Source organism: Lepidochelys kempii, chromosome 12 (assembly GCF_965140265.1).
Source record: "Lepidochelys kempii isolate rLepKem1 chromosome 12, rLepKem1.hap2, whole genome shotgun sequence".
NCBI lineage: Eukaryota > Metazoa > Chordata > Testudines > Cheloniidae > Lepidochelys > Lepidochelys kempii.
This window is the reverse complement of record NC_133267.1, coordinates 38,973,194-38,996,122: the sequence shown is the minus strand read 5'-3', so window position 1 is coordinate 38,996,122 and position 22,929 is coordinate 38,973,194. Positions and strand designations below refer to the sequence as shown.

At 42.7% G+C, this 22,929-nt stretch overlaps 1 protein-coding gene across 11 annotated transcripts in view; it reads left to right on the top strand.

Moving 5' to 3' along the window:
* The window catches only part of GALNS (galactosamine (N-acetyl)-6-sulfatase), a 78,933-nt gene that overhangs the window by 46,989 nt on the left and 9,015 nt on the right, over positions 1-22,929 (top strand). For 4 of the 11 annotated variants that reach the window (XM_073308197.1, XM_073308203.1, XM_073308205.1 and 1 more), the window contains 4 exons: positions 428-549; positions 13,775-13,892; positions 16,693-16,878; positions 17,386-17,584. In XM_073308197.1, coding sequence (XP_073164298.1) covers positions 428-549; positions 13,775-13,892; positions 16,693-16,779 — 327 coding nt within the window. In that variant the 3' untranslated portion in view covers positions 16,780-16,878; positions 17,386-17,584. Of the gene's footprint in view, positions 1-427; positions 550-8,572; positions 8,754-13,774; positions 13,893-16,692; positions 17,349-17,385; positions 22,190-22,929 lie in introns of those variants that run through there. The other 7 variants (XM_073308194.1, XM_073308198.1, XM_073308201.1 and 4 more) reach the window with 6 other exon arrangements.

The following is a 22,929-nucleotide window of genomic DNA, read 5'->3' as shown; positions in this document are numbered from 1 at the left end:
ATTAATCAAAGAGAGGAGATGCTTTTTATGTGCAGAGTTGTTATGATTAAATTACCTCCCCTTTTGTCTTTCATTTGCCATTTCATTTTAATGAATATTTTATAGAGATGATTTCTGCTTTTTAATAGTACAGAAATGTGAGTCCTGCTTCAGCTCTCACTCCTGCTTTATACCAGTAGAGTTACCTTTTCCACCCCAGCATAAATAACAGCAGAATCCAGTTTGCAGACACAGAATCAACTTTCGGTTAAAACTTCTTTTAAAAAAAAAAACCTGTCACAGTTAATAACGGGAGAGTGGGAAAGTGGTCTCAGCCAAAGTCTTGAGAGCTGAGGAGTTCATATTTACATCTGTTATTAAATAATAAACTCAAACCCATTATTTCATCCCACATTCCCAGTGACCCACTTCGTTCTCTCCAATGCAGGGTATTGATTTCTGTCCTGGGCAGAACATTTCTGGAGTAACAACCCATACTCAGGAGGAACACACCAAACTGCCTCTGCTCTTCCACTTGGGAAAGGACCCTGGGGAAAAATATCCAATAAGGTGAGCAAGAAAGACACTAATGGAAATGTTCATTGTTGGAAATGTTCTGGTCCAGAAGGATCTGGGAAGTGAGGTGACAGGAAAGTCTTCAGAGAGCACAGTGTGACTTTAACACAAGGCTTAGTTCATCTGGCATTTACTCTCCTGTTACAGATGCATTTGGTCCCATTATTTCACTGACCTGACTCTTTTGATTACTGGAAAAGGTGGGTGAGGTAATGTTTTTTATTGTACCAACTTCTGTTGGTGAGAGAGACAAGCTTTGAAGCTTACACAAAGCTCCTCTTCCAGCTATTCAGGTTCTGTTTCCTATGGGTAAAATCAGCTGTATTAAATGGTCAGCATGTCACTGTGAGCATTATATTGTTTTCATGTCTTGCTGTCCATCTTATTAATTCATTATTAATGGTATGTATTTTGTTAATTGATTATTATTTTGTCCCAAGAGGGATGTGAACAGGCAAATGCATCGAATGAAACTGATATGGCGATTGTGCCAATCTAGCAGTTAAAGCAGAATCCACAATCATATAGCTGTGTGTGGAAGGGAGACACATTTCTTAGGGAACAAGTGGTGGTGTAGTACATTAGCATAAATATCACCTTGGGTATATGGCAGTACCTAAGGGGTGTCTGTTTTATATATTTCTCAATAGACTTGCTAGCTGTATCTTAAAATCTGTATGAAGATCAGGCGTTACTCCCCAGAAAGCTTAGACAGGTGACCACAATTCCAAACTAACAAATAGAGAACAGAACAAAATATAGTTTTTCAAATGGTTTGGCCAGACACTGGGTTGGCACCTGTCCCAGCTTGGCTTAGACTGTCTAAAGAAAAGGAGGACTTGTGGCACCTTAGAGACTAACACATTTATTAGAGCATCAGCTTTCATGAGCTACAGCTCACTTCATTGGTTGCATGCAGTGGACAATACAGTGGGGAGATTTATATACATAGAGAACATGAAACAATGGGTGTTACCATACACACTGTAAGGAGAGTGATCAGGTAAGGTGATGTATCCGATGAAGTGAGCTGTAGCTCATGAAAGCTTATGCTCTAATAAATTTGTTAGTCTCTAAGGTGCCACAAGTACTCCTTTTCTTTTTGCGGATACAGACTAACACGGCTGCTACTCTGAAACCTGTCATTAGACTGTCTAGTAGCTCTTGTCCCATGTCCAACACCCCTTACCTTTTGTGTCCCATGGACAGGACTGACTCTAGGGCAGCTGCAGAATAGCAAATCAGTGAACATGCACACCCAAGCTAGTCTGCTGTCTGCGCTTGTTCTCCAGGGCCACGCCTCCCCTTTCCCATCTCAGCACATTCTGAGAGGTTTTGTCACCAGTACCTTCCCCCTGCATTCTGTCATGGCAAGTGGGAAGCTTTCAAGCCTGTGGGAGCTTCCTCAGAGAGTAATTGAGTTGGTGGATTCCCTGCCTACTCTTTGGAGTGGGCTGGCCTCTTAATCTCCCATAACTGTGTCACTGCAACCTGCACCTCTAGCAGACTTCCTGCCTCAAATGATTTGTGCAAAGGTTTAAGCAGGCATCAGCTAACCCAGCCAGAAAGTGAATCAGGCCCTGTAAGTTTAATTACAACCACCCTACGAAAAGTCTGGCTGGGCTCCGCCCTTCTCCATTGATTAGGAAGAATGATATGGGAGTTTTAGCACAGTCAGATGGCGGACTGGGATATGCTATCATTTCCATTCCCGTTGGCTCTGATTTATAGAATGTATAAGTAAATAAGGAGGAAACTGGAGCCACCAGGACCACCTGCACAGAAATGGTTTTGCGCAGTGGCTTCGACAGAGATGTTTTCTGAACTGACAGGACTGCAATTACTCAACCATTTTAAATAATTGAGTGGATGCACTCATTCCATTATTTTCAACAGCACTGAGCCTGTACTGTCCACTAAGTGTTCTCACTAGACAGAGAGAAGGGGAGAAAAAATATTTTCACTTCTCTCTCTCATAACAGATGAGCACCCTAGAGGTACATTACAGAGTGTATAAAACTCTCCAGAATCCCATTGCATTTGCTCTCTTTCTATTGCATTTCAGCACTAATGAACAAACCAAATCATATCACATCTTATTCTTTGCAGTTGCTGCTGTGTTTTAAATTCAGCTCAGTAAAATTACATTACTGGATTGGGATTCCAGATGAGACTATATCCGGCTTGGGTTAATGGCTGTGTTTTTTGCGGAAGGTGGAAATCACCCCATTCCAAAAATTAGATAATCAGAAATCTTATCTTGGCTATGTTGGTCTGTGTTTTGGAGAGGCTTATCTGGGAGGTGTCTGTCTGCAGGGCACCTGCTGCCTGATAGTTTAAGCATTCCTTTCAACATCCATGTTTTGAGGATTGAACTAAATTCCAGTGATACGTCTGTAGTCATTTCTCATATGGTTCCATTGCTTTCTGGATACACACAAGCTGTTGCCTTGATTGAATTTTATGGTAAGATTATGACATGATTATGGAAAGCAGTGATGTTATTTAGTCTGCGGAAGAGAAGAATGAGAGGGGATTTGATAGCTGCTTTCAACTACCTGAAAGGCGGTTCCAAAGAGGATGGATCTAGACTGTTCTCAGTGGTAGCAGATGACCGAACGAGGAGAAATGGTCTCAAGTTGCAGTGGGGGAGGTTTAGGTTGGATATTAGGAAAAACTGTTTCACTAGGAGGGTGGTGAAACACTGGAATTTGTTACCTAGGGAGGTGGTAGAATCTCCTTCCTTCAAAGTTTTTAAGGTCAGGCTTGACCAAGCCCTAGCTGGGATGATTTAGTTGGGGATTGGTCCTGCTTTGAGCAGGGGGTTGGACTAGATGACCTCCTGAGGTCCCTTCCAACCCTGATATTCTGTGATTCTGTGATATGCAAACCATAATGGACAGGCTGTTTTTAGTAAATGAATATTTCTTTCTGCAACATGTAATGTTACTCTTCTCTTGTCTCTGGTCACATTGGAAACATCATGGAAAGTAGGTCTTCTATGTAATACTTAAATTATCCTCATTTATGGGGATGTTACTGGTGTGTATTTTTATTTAGTTTAATTATCCCCTTTGGCAGCTTGCCCATTGGGAGTCCCTACATTAATGTTCCTCAGAGGGAAAACCAGCATTCTGTTGCCAAAAGGGTAATTTAAGTCCGTACTGGTCCCAGTAAGAACCTTGATTACCTGCATCTTCTTCACTTTTGTGTGGTAAGGATTGAACCAGTTTTGTGTCTTTGTCATCTGAGATGTTAATGATCATGTCTAAGAAGGCTGAGGGACAGACACTAATTTATGTCTTACGTTGTTTTTTGTAGCTCTGAGGGGTTATTTTTTGAAACATAAGATCATACATTAACACTGACATCGTCGGGGAGAAGCATTTCTCTAAGTCCAAGCAATATTCATTCTCCTCTCAGGACACAATTCCTCGTCCTTCAGATTAATTTAAATCCACTGGAACTGTAGAAGGCCTTTGTTACAGAATATATTAGAGACTGGACTAGGTGATTTAATAAGTCTTTTCCTTTTATTAAATTCTTTGATTCTCTGAGTATTGCACATCCCACAAGTACCATACAGGGAACAGTTCTTCCAAGAATATCATGCATCCAAGCAACATTTTAGAGAGATTAAAATAATCTGTTGCTAGCACCTTCAGAACCAATTGTGGGGAAAAATACTTCAGCTTTATTCACACGTGTCTATATTAAGATGCTTTACAATACTCACTAAGAACACAAGCAAACAGTATATAAAACTAAATTTAGCACAGCATAAAATACAATAAACCCAATACAAACTGCAATAAAGAAGGTGTTTGGAGTCAAACTCTGAAGGTGCAGAAGGAATTGTCAGAATAAATCTCCAGAGGTGCAACATCTTAACAAACCAGCACAGAAAGCTAAAGCCATTGCTTGTCATTAATGGCAGTCAGTACTGCCATCCGACCTGAGTGATTAATCCTCATCCAAACTAGGAGTCCACTAAAACTCTGGGCCTAGAGAAGTAGTGACCTCTGATTTAAGACAATATAGTTGGCTAAAATGGAGGAAACAGTTGGAATCCACAAAATTGGCTATTTACTAATGATTTCCGAATCCAACAGGAATGTTTTTAAAACAGGGTTTACAAGAGCATGATGAAAAATCCTAGAAACCATCAAAGAATTAACAATGCTAGTTATAGCGCCAGAAAAGAGAGGAAGAAGCGCCTGACAGAACTGATAGGAGAAAGGATCTGACAGAAGAGCAGCCAATCTGACCTCACAGGTCAGGGCAGAAACGTCAGAATGAGCAAAACCGGTGTATAATTTCACCCAGGGGACAATCAGAGGGAAAGTTATGCTAGGTCCTCACCATCTAACCAGAGGGAAACAGCAGCGGCCGCATTGAGGGAGAGCACCTGCAAATTACCTGCAGCCCAAGGAGAAGTGCCGAGGAAAGCATTAAAACTATGAAAAAGTTGCTGAGAAGTATGGTTAGATGCCTCGGTCAAGACAACAGAAGCCTAGTGTCAACCAAGCAGGTGTTAGACAATGAAAGATTGCTAGGAAGCACTCACGTCAGGCACATGCCTGGAGTTCTTCCAGCAACACCTCTTGCAACAAACAAGTCATCCCACAGCCTGGAGGGGTCTGAAGAGAAATATGACTGTGGAGGACAGCTTGTCTAAGTACATCTGTGGGCTTTTGCCCTCTGTAATCCAGACATTGGTACCTCTGTGTTGCAGTGAACCATTAAATCAACCTCTGCTTATATAAACACCTGCAAATATTTTGATGATTAACCCTCTTAGCTGAGAGTGACGCTTCACAAAAAGGAATATTAAAAGAAACTCATGAATTCAAGTGAAAAATTATCTGAAAAGGGCAAAGTCAGCTAATAAAAAGGTCCAGACAATGTCTAGACAAGTGAGTGGCCACAAGAAATGGCTGCCTCAAATCAAGACTCACAAATCAGCATTGAAACAAATACAGAAATATCAGGTGAATAATCGCCATCATTTTTGTTTAAGTGGCCCATAATTAAGCAGTGGACAGTACAAGGCTGAAAAGTCAGCAAACCGCTCACAAATTCTATTGGTGAACTAGGTTGTACAGCGCCTCGCACAACGGGGTCCAGGTCCATGATGAGGGGTACCTCCTATGTAGTATGTTAATATTGCTACTACTGCTCATAATAATAGGTAGGAAATAAACTACTTCTGCCCTGGAAACTGCCACATGGCACCTAGATGAGGTTACAGGGCAGGTACTAACTTATAATAAGGCTCTACCACTAGAAACCCCATTAGTGCAACACCTCCAGCCTAAGCAGCCGTTGCAGAAGAGTGTGGAGAACAGTGCCACCCTAATCTGTGACGCTACGGGAGTGATAAGAGTCTCAGAGACGAGTAGATCTCTGTCACTGCCAGAAGGTCAATCTTCCTGATGATGGACCATATCAGATCTGTTAACCACAGACTGCATTCTGGAGTAAAACCATCCATGCTCAGATGACTGAGGAAGGGAAATACAGTCAACAGGAGTTATGGAAATGAAATTAGCCAAACAGAGAGCAGAGGAAGAAAAGTCCAACTGGCAGATGACACAGGAGGACCCCCCCAGCAGTGACCTGCTACCCCCAATGATGAGTCCTGGGAGCAAAAACAAAACTTAGCACCACCAAGTAATTAATAAGACACAAACATAACTGTAAAAGCAGCAGCACAACCTATCCTCCCAGTTAAACAACGTACTTAGCTAAATAGCAGCAATAAGGGCTCCGATGGAAAAAAGAGACAATGCAGCATGGAATACAGGAACGCTCCACTCCGAGGCAACGTCTGGTTTTCAGTGAGGGTCTAGCTCTACCCTGTTTCACAGCTGTTTTGACCGAGGTGCAAGCGGCCGTGCCTTGTCTGAGGTCATGCAGTGATCCTGGGGACTCTGCAACCAAGGAATCTCTTGTTTTCCAGGCCTCGGATAAAACTGCTAAACCACACTCCCACATCCCCCCCCATGCCTCTTCCCCCCACATTTTCTTTCTAGGATTGTGGTGTTCCCTGTTTAACATGTGCTTGTTGAGCTCTTCTGAAGACAGAAAATTGATGTAGGAGGTGTGGGGGAGGGGACTACCCTTCTCATCTTCTGAAAGATCTAGAGCTCATCTGGTGTTTCCATGCTTGGTAACACCTAATCAGTACAAAAGTTACTTCCCTTTCCCACGTGGGAAGGAAGGTGATGGTATGTCTGGGCTATCTCTGCTTTCCACTGGGAGGAAGGGCTAACTCCAGACTCTCACCCTGAATCAGCCGGGACTGTAGCTCAGTTATACATGCCTACACTTGCCACAGTCCAGCCCTCCCTATGGTTTCCTTTTGTCCAGTGTTATTGCAACAGCATTTCTTACTGCACTCTATTCCGACTTTAGGAGTAGTAGCCCTGTCTAAATGGACACGGGCTGCTGTCACCCACGTTGTAGATCGATAAAAGATGTCCATCTCCAGAGCTGCCACTGACGCTTTGTACAAGGCCTTCTCTCTCTCCCTCCCTCCCCCACTCTCCACCACCACCATGGCAAAGATTTGAATAACAATAGTGCTTTAAAATCTGCATTTGATCATTGTGTGCAGCTTTCATGGCGCCAGCACACACTTCAGGGACACCTTAAATTCTAAAGTTAGCATTTAAACAAAAGTGGTGTAAATGGGTCCAGTACTGAGAGCTGAGACCCAAGAAAACACAATTGTTGGAATTAATGCTAATACGGGAGACCATCAAACACTCATTTAACCACACATTCCTTTATTAAGTCCAAAGGCCAAATGGTAGTTTATACAATTGCTCTAAACATGTCCAACAGCCTAAAGAATAAGCAATTACAACACCCAATACAGTAACAAAAAGTATTTCACAAGCATGTGATCAGCATACTTATAAACAGGCCAGACCTAGGGAAAACTGTCTATTCCTGGCATGCTCCAGCATGACAAAGAACCCTCACAGTTCATAACTTTTTAAATCCCCTTCAACAAACAAACAATGTCCTAGGTAATTAATACTCTCACTAACAACCAGTTTGAGACAGTTTGCCCTTATTTCCAGTCTTAATCCAGATAAGATTTACAATCTCCCTTTTCCCCAAGGTGTCTCCTGTTTCTCTCTTCCCACCCTTCCCGCTGACCAATAGATTTTTTTGTTGCAGCGGGGTTCCCATCGGTCTTCCTTTCTAAGGTAACACTGGTATCCATGTTGGCTCCTTCTAAGACAGACTTTTTTGCTTTATTTAAAACCATCAGCAGCACCCCTATTGGTCAGAGGCCCTCTTTTTGGAAACTTCCCCTTATCTCATTAGTTATTTTTTTTGAACCAGACATCCTCCCTATTTCATTTCTTTTACCTTATAACTTGTTTCTTTCAAGGCCTTCCTTTTACTTGCCAGCCAGGGCCTTTCTTTACAACGCACCTATTTCCTTAAGCAAACTTAAGCTAACTCTGATTCCCTAATTTTGTATTTACTCTACAACAATGGTCAAAAAAAACAAACAAACTCAACACCAGAAAAAGAAGAGCAGTTAAAAATAGGCTGAGATTAAATGGACCAGAGGGACAATCCTTTTGCTGATTGCTAGAGACAGACAGCCACCAAGAGGAACCTGATTGACATACTCAGGAAGGGTGCTCCCTAGATGAGCCTCTGAATTCAGAAGGCCTTGCTTCTACATAGAGCCAGCTAGAATCTCAGACAAAAATCAAGGACAACGTGGTTGATTTGTAAATGCCTTGGAGAGAAAAGGTGTGAGGCAGTCACTCAGGCCTAGCTCATTGTAGGCTTTCTATGTTGTCAGCAGGAGAATTGTAGGAGGAGTGTGATAATTTTGCACAGCAAGAGCCAAAAGGATTTAAGAGCAATTGTATTAAAATTCCCCCAAAAGCTACCAGAATAAAAGATGATTAAAATATGGGTCTCAGGACTGTTTTTTTTATTCTAACCCTCTTCCCATTTCCCTTTATGTCATGCCTCCTTCCAGTCAGTGCAACTTGCTGCATCTGAAAAGCAGAGCCCAGACCAGTTGTCTCCATCTCATCTAATACAGATTTTACATTGAGAATAAACTTGACAATGGAAAACAGCAACAAAGGAAGACTGAATAATAGCAGAAGATTAAGTCTTAGATACTACAGTGGTGGACGCTGTAGGAAACCCAGAAGGTACCTGAAGTAGATAAGATTAGCTCATCAGGGTCTGGATGTGATTATTTAATAATTAGAAACAAAAAGGGATTTTTGTTAGACCAATTCCTATAGAGAAAGAAGTAAAATACAGAAGCCACTTTATTAACCAGATATTATGTTCTTCCACTACCTTCACATACGTCTGGTAAAATACACTGTAAATCTGAGCACTAGTATTAAATAGCTTGGTGTCAGACTTCTGTGAAGCTTGTTATATTATCACGAGGAGTCCGGTGGCACCTGAAAGACCAACAGATTTATTGGGCATAAGCTTTCGTGGGTAAAAAACCTACTTCTTCAGATGTATCTGAAGAAGTGGGTTTTTGACCCATGAAATCTTTAAGGTGCCGCCAGACTCCTCGTTGTTTTTGTGGATACAGACTTAACACAGCTACCCCACTGATACTTGTTATAGTATGACCATTTGGGACCATTTCTCTCAATAATAAGGTAATCCTATGGTCCCCAGGATAGAGGTATTGGAGTCTGCTTGTATATTAATCACATGGAAAAGGTATAATTTAAAAACCAAGATCTAGCTCAAAAACTAAGCTAGCTAGAAATGTTTCAGAGTAACAGCCGTGTTAGTCTGTATTCGCAAAAAGAAAAGGAGTACTTGTGGCACCTTAGAGACTAACCAATTTATTTGAGCATAAGCTTTCGTGAGCTACAGCTGTACTCCTTTTCTTCTAGCTAGAAATGTTCTCCCTGATTTGGGTATACTGTGTATTACGGGTTTATGTGTGATGAGAAAGATAAAGAAATTGTCTCATAACTTCTAATAGAATTCAAAATTAGTAGCAAACCTGAAGGTGAAGGACTGTGAGGATTCTAAGATTAAAATGATACTCTGTTAATCAAAGTACTACATTAAAGACCTCTCCATCCCTTCCTACAAATGTTAATTTCACAGTAGGGCATGGAAGAGGGGGGTTAACAGCAGAGCAGTTTATGTGTGGATTTGTTTGGAGAGGGAGGAGACCAGAACAGATTGCCAAAGCACAATTACTCTAAATGAACTAAGCACAGACCACACCTGTGTCTGGGACCTAGTGCTTGCAATCCAGCCCTGATTGGCTCTCCAGAGACTTCCCAGAGGTAAAGTGTCAATTAGTGTAATGACCCTGGACTTTGTCCACTCTGTTCTTTCATTCTGAGCATGGAATAACTTCATGTACACAGGGGGATCTCTTTTAGCAAACTCCTCTCAACAACACCTGCTCAACCCTTGCTCACGTTCTCTCTTCTTTCACTGCTATTCCTAGCTCTTTCCTTCAGCAGGATTGTTGAGCTAGAATACAAATCCAGTGTGCCCTGGAGGCAGAGAGGTCTGAACCTTCACTCAGATGGTAACATTCAAACACCTGGCTTGAAAATATCATTTTTATAGAAAATGCTGCAGACTCTGCACTTGGGGCCTGATCCTGCATTCCCATTGAAGACAGTGGGGTGACTCGTAAGAGTAAGAGGTACATAGCTAGGAACCTCTCTTACAATTACGAGTCACCCATTGTCTTCAGTGGGAATGCAGGATCAAGCCCCTAATCAAACTCGCACTAATCAAACTCACACTCCTATTACAAACGCCTTCTCCAAACATGCTTCTGCCATGAGGCTGTGGGCAATGAAAACCCACTAAATACAGTCACCAAATACTGCTCTGTGAAAGCACGGCACGTGAGCGTGGGATCCTCAGCCAGCATATTGTAGATATGAGCAGATCAGCCTGCGGGTCTGAGTAAGTTGTGAACTCCGTGGGGCAGAGACTCCATCTTCCTCTGTTTTTTGGGCCAGCCACACTGGCACTCAAATAACAACCACAAAGGAGCGAATGATGATTTCACGGCATGACTCCAATTTAAAGTGAACAGTAGTCACATGGCCAGTGCACTGCCCCGGTATACCCCCACACACTTGGAACGGGACTAGATGAGAAACAGGGGTTGTGTTTTAAAAACATGTTATAGCTAACACATTTTAGGGCCAGACTGAGAGAACCTTACATTGACTAGTACTCTGGCCTGTACACCCTGAGGAGTCCCACTGAAGTCAGACTTAGAGTACTTCAGGTGAGTAAGGCTGTCACAATTCAGCATGTTTTAAAACACTTGTGTAGGCTCAGTGTAACTTTTAAGAATATGTCTATACAGTACTTAGCTTGTATTCACTAATTTAATTAACTAATTCACTTTTAGGTCATATGTTTTCAAACACAGCCTAGACATGGCCCTGAAGTTTTAGACTGCACTTGCTTTACAGATGTGAAACTATTTTCTGAGCTAGGCTGCTTCAAACAGACCATGCTTCTGGAAATTGTTCAGTCTGTGCCAAATACTGAAAGGATCTAACTGTTGAGGTACTACAGTGATGGATGGTTTGAATACCCCAAGATAGGTAGATAAAAGGATCGGGGTGTTTCTGTTCAGATCAGTCGAGGAAACTGGAATGGGTTCACAGGAACTGATGTTGGGCCTAGATTTCCTCTGGTAACTGAACTAGTGAGGAACACACAAACAATGTCCTGCATGTGCAGATTAGAGCAAGGAGATGCTGTAAATGACACTAGCCTTCTCGATTCTATTCGGCACCATGCACACGGATAACAGATGGCTGGTGAGACGTAGAGCTGTGGGCAAACCCAGTGGCTGTGATTATGATGAAAAGGAGGGTTTCACCATCTACCGCCTTGACATGTATGGAGCAAAAAGCAGCAAAATCACAGCAACACATTGTTACCTGTCAGCCAGGCCACATCTCGGTTTTCCAGCTAATTTTGAACCCTGTGTACCAAAAGCACTTTTGGTGGGTGAAGCATATAACCCTTAGGTATTTTACAAAGAAGATGTGAAGCTTAAAGTTCCATTTATAAATTGTTTATAAAAGGTTAATAAATGCTGAATAGGGGTTAAATGTGTTACAGACATAAGTAGTATGTGTGTTTAGATCATTATAACCACATCAGTAAAAAGTCTGGTGGTTTTGAGCAACCTATTGATCCATTGGACTCTAACAATTAATTAACCATTTATTAACCCTTTTATAAATGGCACCTTACTACAAAGTGTGATCAAATAAGGTTTTCAAAGCGCTTTGAGGTCAATAGATGAAAGGTGCAATAGAAGGACAAAGCACTATTGCTATTCGAATGTATTTTCATGTGAAGTACACAAGCTATCTTGGTTTCTGATCTGCCAATCACAGTAGCATTTAGGCTTGAGATGCGTTCTCTCTTTTCAATTTTGCAGCATAGTTTCATTTCCTCCTTTAAAGAACTATCCAATTTCAATAGGCTCCAGTGCCCAATTTATTGGGTAAGTCATTGTACATCTCCTCTCTTACTACATCCACAGCCTTTGTGAGCTTCCCTTTGTGTTGTCTCCTGCCAGCGCACCGGCTCTTCTTTGTGGTCTCTTCCTGTATGTCAACATAGATTAGCTTTTAAGGCCTAACAACCTCCGCTGAATAACTTTTTTTAACAAATGGTCATCCTGGAAGTCCTGTGTGTTGAATGTGACCAGAGAACCTCCAGATACAATGTGGCCATTGTGCCATTCGGGTGCAATGCTGTCTCAACTCACTGGCCATGTGGCTGCTGCTTTGAATGCTCCTATCAAGAGTGGTAGCCAGAGATGGTCTTTGGGACTGGCAAAACGTTTGGTCGACCCCCAGTTTTCAGAATAGCCTCAGGTGTAAGACAGAACTGTAGAATCTTCTGCAATTGGAGAAAAAAGGAGATAGAGTGTGATGGAATGGGAACTTCACAAGAATAATCTCTCCTGGTGGTCCAACCAAATCATACAGCTGGACCTGGTGATAGTCTCTACATTTGTTCTCTAATCCAGGATACAGCTAGCTAGGTGTGAGAGAGACAGATTAGCTTGCTTGAGCTTGTCATTCCCAATTCCCTTTCGTTCCCTATCAGCATAGCTCAGACCCATCCCCACACTCAGCTTCTCTCTGGAAGGCTGCCGAGGAGATGTGATATTTATAGGGTTTACTGGAAACAGTTGGCACATTGCTGGGCTTCAAAATACGATTGTTTTTCAGAGAAGGAAATTAGCTGGAGTGTGGGGCTGGTGGCCAGCTCCGGCTGTTAGCAAAGAGAGCCGGGGGTCAGGGCCACGTTGCATTGTTTCCCTTTTATCTCCAGAAGCAATTTGCCGTTCTCTGTTTCTTAAGTGACTCTTAATATGGGCAAAATAAGATCATTGGGTATTATCCTCCATTTTAGAAGTATTTGAAGTATTACCACAGTGAAATAGAGTGTAAACCACTTAAACAATACCTACTGAAGTAATCATTCTGATTAACAGGAGATAGGTTCACAGTTCTTTGCATGGGGGCTTTAGGCGGCCAACTCCCCATTAAGGTCAATGGGAGAAGCTCGACTAGTGTCCTGTGTATGAATGTGACTGGTTGGTGCCAGCCAGCAACAATAACGTTGCTGAGAACATTCTTGTGGTTTAAACATGGGCTGGGGAGTTGGGAACTCTGGGTTCTGTCTCTGGCTCTGTTCCGTGAGTTCTCTCTTGGGTTTCCCCATTTGTGGAGTGGGGTTCATGATATTTGCCCACCTCACTGGGGATTGTGAGACTGAATTAGTCAATGTTGGTAAATAAAATACAAAATCCTTGGGTCGGAGCGCAACAAAGTCGCAAAGTACTGCAAAGGAAAAGTGGGTGGGGTGTTCCAAACCACCAAGGCCCCCAATTCCGATTTGAAATTCAATGAAATTCAATCCTGCGCCCTCCAATGCTTCTGGAAATCCTACCCAACTTACTCATTTACTTATTTCAATGTGTTACCAGTGTTCGTATAGTGCTCTAGGCACCGTCCCAGAGCATCCGTACCAGGCATCAGTTTCCCAATGGATTTTAGCAATTGCCCTAAGTCCCATGCGCTGTACAAACTCATGTCCCCTAAACATACCATACATCAAACCAGACACCAGGGTAGTGTCTAACTAATAACTCCTGTTGCTTTTCATATTGTTCTAGTTTTTCCAGCTCTGAGTATCAGGAAGTTATGGAACAAATATTCCCCCAAGTTCAGCTGCACAAGAAGACCATGGTGCCAGGGGAGCCACAGCTAAACATGTGTGACAAGGCCGTCATGGTAAGGGATTAAAACATAAATCAATTTGAGCATCCTTGTCTTATAATGTATTTTGTAAAGCTTAAAAGTCTCAGCTAACACTGAGGCGGGCTAGAGAAGAAAAGTCATTCAGGCCTTTCGAAGGGCTATCTGGCTACTGCATTGAAGATACAGCCATTGGTTATCTGTGGAATGCCGTAGTACAAAGTGAGCGGCCTTAGGCCTGGATAGTCAACCAGCACACTGTGATAAACTCTGTGACTTCCTTCCTTATAGATAGCACAGTATCCACTGCTCTGGCGCCTTCGCCTCCGTCCTAATCCCCTGTACACATCGCAGAAATCCAGCTGCATTGTGAGCAATGGTATCGGCACCTGGGCTCTCGTAGTTCTCCGTGGGTTTGGGTATCTTGGGTCCACCTCCCCAAGCCCTCCCACAACTGTTTTTCCAAAGTCTTCATGATCTTAAACACAGCAAATGGAGAGGAGTGCTGATTTTCTGTTCAGGTGGTATTTGAAACTGCATGTTTGATAGCTGTGCTTTGGCATTTCAGTCGAAAAGTCCCTGATGTCTACTGAGCTCCTTCTGAACTTGGTGATTTGGGACATTGAGAAGGGCACAGAGCAGTGTGCAAGATCTGAAGCCTGTAAACCCCAAAGAGGGAGAAGTATTTAGTGTAGTCCAAGATGTGTGTCTAGGATACTGGGATGAAACTGAAAAAACGGAAAACGTTGTAGGTTGAATAGCAGGAAAAATCCTCCTGACCATGAAATAATCTTTCAGGGCAAATTCCAACGGCTACAGTATATAACATAGGGAACAGTCTTGCATTAGTAGAGAGATGGATAGTGTCCCCTTGTAAGTTTTTACCATCTCTAATTTCTAGGGTTTTTATTTCTTGGATGTTGTGCAGGGGGAAGCAATTGAATCAGTCCTCCTGTGCTGCGTTTGTTCACGTTTGCTTTAATAACTGTCATCACTCAACAATGGTATTATATTGCCTGCTTTGATAAATGGATTGAAAGGTTCTCTTAATTTCTGCATGTATCTACTGGTGGGTCCCCATATCTGTTCTTAGTGCCAAGCCCATTTACTTGGGTTGTGCACTGAAGAGCCCTTGGGGGACTGGGAAGAGGAATCTTTCCTGTTTGGCTATGGAATAAAGCTGGTCAACCACTTCGTAGCTGTTACTCCAGTCTCAGGACAGGAATAGGCACTGCAACTTCAGCACCTCTGCACCACTGATGTGGCAAATCCTCCACTCTCTTGTGCTCCCCGTCACTAGTGCTCAGGGAACCCCTGTCGCGCTGCTCTCTCAATGTGCTGGTTTGGAGAAACTGCCCCTATGCCTGGACTCACTCCAGGTTTGTTGGAGGTGGGACTTGGCACATGAAGGGATCTCAGGACGTGGTGTTTAAAGAATGGATCTATGAAAGCTGAATGGATTTAAATCTTTGAGTCTAAAGCAGATGTAATCCAGGTTTTCAAAAGGATGAAAATTCCCTTTGTTTGTTTGGATCTTTATTGCTTCAGCAGAATGTTTAGCCTGTGACATTTCCAGTGGGTTTCCCGTGTTCTTATGTATTTTGAAAGTGAGAAACATATTTAGAAAACAGAATTAATTGTTCTTAAATTGTCTGGAGCCCTTCGTTTCAGGAGACGGGCTGGTATGAAATCTCTCTGCCTTCCCGTTCGCAGCCTGCAGAGGTTGCTGGCACGTCACTGCCATCTGCTGTTAGTTACATGGAATGTAAACCTGCTCCAGCGTTTTTTGTAGCATTAATCTTTTCCCTGAAGGAATCTGATACTAAACAAATGCAAATGACTAGATTAAATAAATTATATATATATATCTATCTATATGACAGTAGGTCAGAGCAGACTTGACCTTTAATAACTGACAAGAAGAGTTTCCCATGGATGTATGGGTACTGAGAGAGAGGAAAGAGAGATCAGCATTTACAAGGCTACTGTTTCATAAGAGGGAAAGCAGAGGATTTCTGGAGACAGAACAGGAATTGTAACTTTTCATTCATTTTACTGCAATCCCACATTTCATTTTGTTTTTCATCATTTAAATACTCACACACACTCCCACTCGCCCATGGGTCTGCTGGGTTTCCTCACTGACCATGTTTATCCTCTGCCGCCTGCACACTGGGACAAGATCATTCAAGAAGCAAGAAAACAAGGGAGGCAAATAGCCTTGGTTCACATGCTTTGGCGTGGTCATTATCTAAGCGTCTCCTAATCCATCAATTCATAGGCTAATCCCCCAAAATGCTCATTAAAATGCAAATATTCTTCTCTCTTTCACCCTCAGCCTTCAGAGGCTGCTGTCTTGTACTTGGTTCCTTAAGAAATTTTACAAAATACCTTACTGCTAATAATTACAGCCTCTTTCGGGATCAGGGGCAATTTGAGGGGTTTCACCAAACATGTAGATTTGCTCCCTCATCATGTTACTGGAGAGAGGGGTCACCACAACAGACTGCAGATCTCAGAGGGGAGGCTAATGCAGGTGTCTGTTACTGAAAATGTGGAAGGCAGTTTCATAACCATCTGCTCAAAAGGGATTTGTGGGCTTGCCTGAGGACTGTAGGGATGAAATTCCAAAGGTGTAGATAGACAGACCCTGCTAGCTTCAGTCACGTGTGAAGGTTCCTTTTTCAATGAGAATATCAGAGTGGTCTGTATACTAAAAATGTAAATGGGTCTGTTGTGGCTCAGGGCTCATTGTCCAGCTCCTCTTCCAGATCTTGACAGTTTAATTCCACAAGGCTGATTTTATATGTTTGTTTGTTTCTTTCTTTTTTAACAGAATTGGGCTCCTCCAGGCTGTGAGAAGCTAGGAAAGTGTTTGGAACCTCCCAAGTCCAATCCAAAGAAATGCTTTTGGCCGCACTAATATTCCAACACGCAGGGTCTGCTCGAAAGCCGTAAACAGCTGAGGTCATGGTTCACAATGCACATGGACACTTGTGTTTACGTCATGGAAGGGAGTGATGTAAGATAACATCACATACTCTTCAGAAAGGACCATGGTTACAGCATTACTCCTCAGGGTTATAGCAATTAGCTTTTGTTTAATTCAGTGTTTCTCTTAATGGGTCAAATGAGATGTTGCTGCAATACAGGGTAAATTTTCAGTAATGAATATAATTTTTAAAAGATATAACTAGAGAAGATTTTCAGCCAATCACAACTCTCTCATTCCCTCAGGAATGACATGGCTGTCCAGTCAACTTGCTCCTTTCCCACTCAGGCTGTTCTCGTGGATAACTCTTCATTTAAGTGGCCAAAAGTGGCCTCAAGGGAAGGTCCAAGAAGAAGGTTGCCAAGAACTTTCATACCCTCCAGATAGAATATGCCAGATTTGCTTTGTTTTACTTTCTAGTCACATAGGAATAATGTTTGTAGCTAGCTGCAGTAATTTTCAGTAACTGTTTTTTAAAATTATACTTATATTGTAAGCTCTTTGAGGCATGGCTTTATTTCCCTTTTATCTTTTTAGTGTGTGTACGCAGCACCTAGCACATTGGTCCCTGATCCTTGGTTGGGCAACTTACGTGCTATCACACGACAAACAACACCAACGGGCTCTGTGTCTCCCTGCTGTAAACATTCCCTTCAATAGCCCAATATTAACCAGCAGCTTCCAGGCGGGAGAATGCCCTGTATTTCTCAAGCATGAATCTGCAAACACAGCTGTGGTGAGCATGAGCTAGGTAATGTTTGTAATGCACTTCAAAGATGAAAAGTGTGATGTAAGTGCTAAATTTTCCTACAGTATTACAGGGAGTTCCTTTGGGACCCAGGGATGGCCCTCCGGGGCTTAGTTCATGATCCATTCACTTCAGAAAATCTGGGTTCAGATATGGATTTGGTCATACTTCCAGCCTGCCAAAGGAAGTCACTTTTCAGTCATATGGGCACAGCCAGCTGGAGGCTCAGAAAGGCCCATTTGCATCAGGATCTTTAGTTTTGGCACTGTTCCCAGTTTATGCTCTATGGGGAATTCTTCTCCCGGTGCAAACTGTCCAAGCACTGCACTCAGCATCCTGGGGCCAGCATTCCTGTAAGTGTAGTTCTCAGGAAATGTGAATCCCCAGCAGAATTGCACATGGAAGGCTCTTCCCCTGGCTCTGTATCTGGTACTCATGCGCCTCGCTAGTGCTAGCGGCTTTCTGCTGCACAAAGAAAAGTCCTGTGCAGCTTGTCTGGGCCACTGAAGACCCCACCTCTGTCGCTCCAGAGCACCCATTTGTCTTGATGCAGCGGTGAGTTGCTTCAGGAAGGAAACAATCAAGATACCCCACGCTGCTGCACAGCTCTTCCACTCCTCCCCCCACCAAACCCCACAACTCCAGATAAACGGAGACAACCAGCTTCAGTGCCAACCATTATGCCACCCTTTGCGACCCTGGCTCTACACCTTTTGCCCACACAAGCTCTTCCCCTGCCTCCAAGCCTAAATAACCCAATCCGTCTGTTCCCCAAAGTACTTACCTCCTCTAAACCCCTTCACAGAGGCTGGACAGACCCACAGATATAGGATTGTCAAGAAGGGACACTGGAGTTGGCCTTGGCGCCCTTGGTGTCAGGAATTATAACCAGGAATTATCACCCTCTAGCAGAGCCCTCTTAGTATCTCTCAGATCTGCTCGTCTGTCGGCGTGATTTTTCTGCTGTTCTTCGTCGTATTTACCTTGTGGGTTAGAGTGTTCCTTGCTATCCATCAAAGATCTCAAGGCATCTCTGGTTGAGTCCTAACATATTTTATGTATGTCATCACAGTATGGCTGGTCCAAATGGCCCATTTTGAGTGATACGCTGGATGACCAGAGATGATGGATTGGATCCTGAGTGTAGCCAAAGGAATCATTACAAAACCGGCACCCCCGTTTCAGATCTCTCTCCTCTCTGAGCTTGACTGCCGCTGGGGCCTGTCACCCAGAAATGCTCAGAGCTTTACTATCCACGTTTAATACTCTACACTATCAACAGGCATGGAGATCAGAAGATGTTGGATTCCTTCATTATGATGCTCTGAAAATCACTGTCAACCTAAAATGTAATCATTATGAATGTAACGCTATGAGATCTGTGGACGAAAGGCACCATATAAACAGGGGTCAATGCTTGTTCTTTGAGCTCCAGCCCAAACACACTAAGTTATTGCTCATTCTAAGCATTTATACCATGCTTGTCACAGTAGGATCTGGGTGCCTCTTATCCCATGTATTCCTTACCTTCCTCCCCCTTTTTCTTTCTTTCCCAGCTTATCATCTGTCTCGAAGAACTGCTTTTTCACTCTCTATACTCTCTTTTTCCCTGCTGATACAGGCCCATCAACTTCCTCAGTATTTGATCAGTTACATGTAGCCCTGATTTTCATCACTCTGACAAGTCAGTTGCTTGAGATAACACTCCCACACTCCTGATCTCTGTGATCAGAAACAAAGGAACAGTCAGACACCACAAGCCATCATCCTTAGTATATCTGACTGTTCCTTTACTAACTTTAGACTTTGCTAACTCCAGGTGGGTTGCATCAACTGAAACATTCCAGAGGAGCAGATAATATTGACATTTTCCCTCCTGTCTTTCTGGTTCTCTAAGCATCATAGTGTTGTATTATTGTCTGGAAAAAAAAGGGCGGGGGGGAGGGGAGAGAAACCAACTTAGAGAATGTGCAAAAATAAATAAAACTGATGCACAAGCTTGTAAAGCAAAATGGCAGTGCACCCAGCCAGGGCCCCTTAATGGGGGCACAGTAAGAGAAATGTAACAACCTGGGGATCCCATGATGCCTTGTTATGATTACACAGATATCAAGAGTACTGAACTGATTAGGTTTTACAAACAGCCTTAAGTGTTCATTATAATATTTCTAAGATATTGAATTTATAACATATCTCTGGGGTCTGTGATGTGATTTGGAAACAATCATGCCAAAGTGATAAATGCTGAGAAGTGCAGCATTTCGAGCCAGTTTTTTCAAAAGGGTGTGTGGAAAATGTCTGCATGTGCACATTTATTTGCAGTAGTTGTGCACAAAAATAGCCGTTTAGATGTCTAATTGATCTAATTAATCACTTGCATGTGCTGTTATGACGAGTGAATACACAGATTTTGCACACATCTGCATGCAGAATTCTGGATGCTGTAAGTGAATTGACAGTGATATTTGTTTAATTCTCTGCTCTGCCCTTGTTTCTTTATAAGAGACAGAAATTTCATATGAAGGAGCTATTGCTTTAAATTAAAATGAGAATAATTGTAGCAAATGGAAATAGCTGTATTGTTAAGAAGTATTTTTAATCAATGCCTCTTCCAAAAGTGGACAGTTTTTAAACTTGTGGGCCCAGGGGAATTGAAGAACAAAATAAAAGGGTATTTGATCAGCATGTGCAGCGTGTATTTTCTGAGGCTGACAAACTGAGAACACAGCAACCGAGATGCCAGCACTAGGATTAGAAACAACTAGAAACCGGCCTCTCTTCACCCTAGCAGAGTGAGAGCAAGTTGGGGTGAATGGCAGGATTCTAGCCAGGTGCTGATACAGCTCTAAGAGATGGAGCACAGTCTAGGATGGGACTGGGAATCAGGAGAGTTCTTATCCCAGCTCAGCCAGTGATCTGCTGCATGACCCTGGGTAAGTCACTTCCCCTTTCTGTGCCTTTCTTCTTCTCCCACCCTTAATCTTGCCTATTTAGACTGCGAGCTCTTTGGGGCAGTGCCTGTCTCTTACTGTGTTTGGGGAGTGGAGTTGGCGGGGAGAAGGGTTCCAGTATAATGGGGCCCTTTACACACTACTGTCATACAAATAAATACCTCACATTGGGACAAATTCACTAATGAGCTCCAACTTTTGCACCACTCTGGTCACACAGAGCAGCTGTAAATTTGGCTTACCTGGATGGGTAAGGTGAGTTTATGGTTGGCTTCTGTCACTGTAGCAGCACAAAGCAGCCAGAACATATTGGTATATCCTGCCCTTAATATTTATATAGGACCTTTGATGCAACTTTGATCCAGTCTCCAGCTGCCCAGTGACCTCACAGTGACCTCTCTGGTTTGGGAACTGCCCACGCTGAGGCAGGAGTTGGTTTTCTTGTGGCTGTTGGCAGCTCAATCTTCTTTCAAAGGCAGGCAGGCTAGCAGGTGGGTCTGGCTGGTCTGTTATTGGCAGTGATGGTTTCTTGGTGTTTTGCTCTTTTAAGAGGTGTAGTTTGGAGCAGCACATAACATGAACTGAGAGAGGACTTTTGTCTTGAGATTATTCATGGTTATGTGATGTTCCCTTCTTTATATTTAAATATGCCTCCTAAATGGCATAAGCTTAAAAGCTGCCTAGGCTGAGAGACCAGGGAATTCCTTCCTTGACTTTAATTTCCAATTAGCTGATCCAGGAGACTCCAGAGATGGCCCGTTCCTCACCCCTTGAGGCTATGTTATCATCAGCCCCTCAATGCAAAGAAGCTTCTGAAATTGATGTAACTAATAATCATGGGAAAAGTCCTACGATATTCACAGTCTATGGCTCCAAAATTGGAGGCTTGATTTGAAAACCTGCAGCAACAAATGGATTATCTCGGTAGCAAATTAGTCTCTGTGGACCAACAATTTGGGAATCTGCACACTGGAATTGGAAACCAGCAGATCAATTCCAAACACTTACAACCAAGGTTGATGCCCTGCACACTGTGGTGAATATGGTGATGAAAGATAACATGCCTCTGCATTTTAAATGTGACTCCTTGGAAAGCAGTATTAAAAGTGAAAATGCAAAGGTTCTGAACTGACCTGCCAGAATGGAAGGGAATGAGACCTGTACATTTGCTAATCAAATGTTGAGCCAGGCCTTGGAACGGAGTCCTCAGGTGGGTATTGAGTTGACAGAGGCTAGTGGGTTTTTACTAATGGACCTAGAACTAATACTAATGCGGAGGAGATGACTGTTGGACTTTATGGGGATATTCATTTTAGCACCTGATCCTGCAAGGTTCTGAGCTTTTTCAGATCCTGTTAACATCAACAGGAGCTAGCAGTTCTCAGCACCCTGCACATTTAAGCCTTTTACTGAGGTATCAGATATGCTCCCAGGGTCACTATCTTTAGTAACGACTTCCCAAAGCCATGTCACTCTTTGTAAAGTGAAGCTGATAAGGTGAGTAACTTTTGGAAGGCTGAGTACCTTGTTTTCTAGGGATGACAACCTCTCCTCAGAACACTAATGATTCTGAACAAAGAAACACTAATGAAGAACTCATGAGGATAGGGAGCTACTGTTTTCACCTCTTTTTTTTCAAGAATATTCTGATTCAAATCGGGGAGATAAAAATTGAGTGGGATAAGGCAAACTGTTCTGCAGCATGGATGGTGGCTGTTTCACCAGGCCTGGAAGAGGAATCTCACACCAGTGATCTTGCCGCTTTACTGTGCACTGGAAACTTTACAAACTGCCACGCAGAATAATTTTCCTTTTTTACCAGGTTTTATACCAGCTACTCCCAGAACTTCAAAACCCTGTGAACTCTATTGGATTTCGATTGGTGTCAGGATGGTGGTCTTCTTAATGAGTGGCTTGATTTCTCTTTCTTGAGACTTATTTGGAAATGTATGGTTTTGCTTGAATGTTTTTGGCAGTATCAATGTTTGGTCCAAATTTCCCATGCATTACTGGAAGAGGTAGTACAGAGTAAGGTAATGTTACGGTTTATGTTTCGTCTAGACTAAACTGTTGTGTTTTGTTGTTTTTTTTTTTTAAAGCATGTGAAGAATAACAAAAAAATATTTACTTCTCATTTGGGTGGCTTCCTCTTCTCTTAGGGTTATTTTTGACCCTTGAGCATTGTTTGCTGGATTTCATGGCATATCCTCTGCTGTGGTTTATATTTATTCCTTCTTCAAGATCTAGTTAAAATCCTATAAATATTTTTTTTAAATAATTCCATAAGAAGGTAGATTTCCAGGCAGGAATCTGTCACCTTTTAGGAGAGAAGAAATGTGAAATCAGTCACACTCCCTGAGAGAGAGCCAAGTCAGCAGGTGG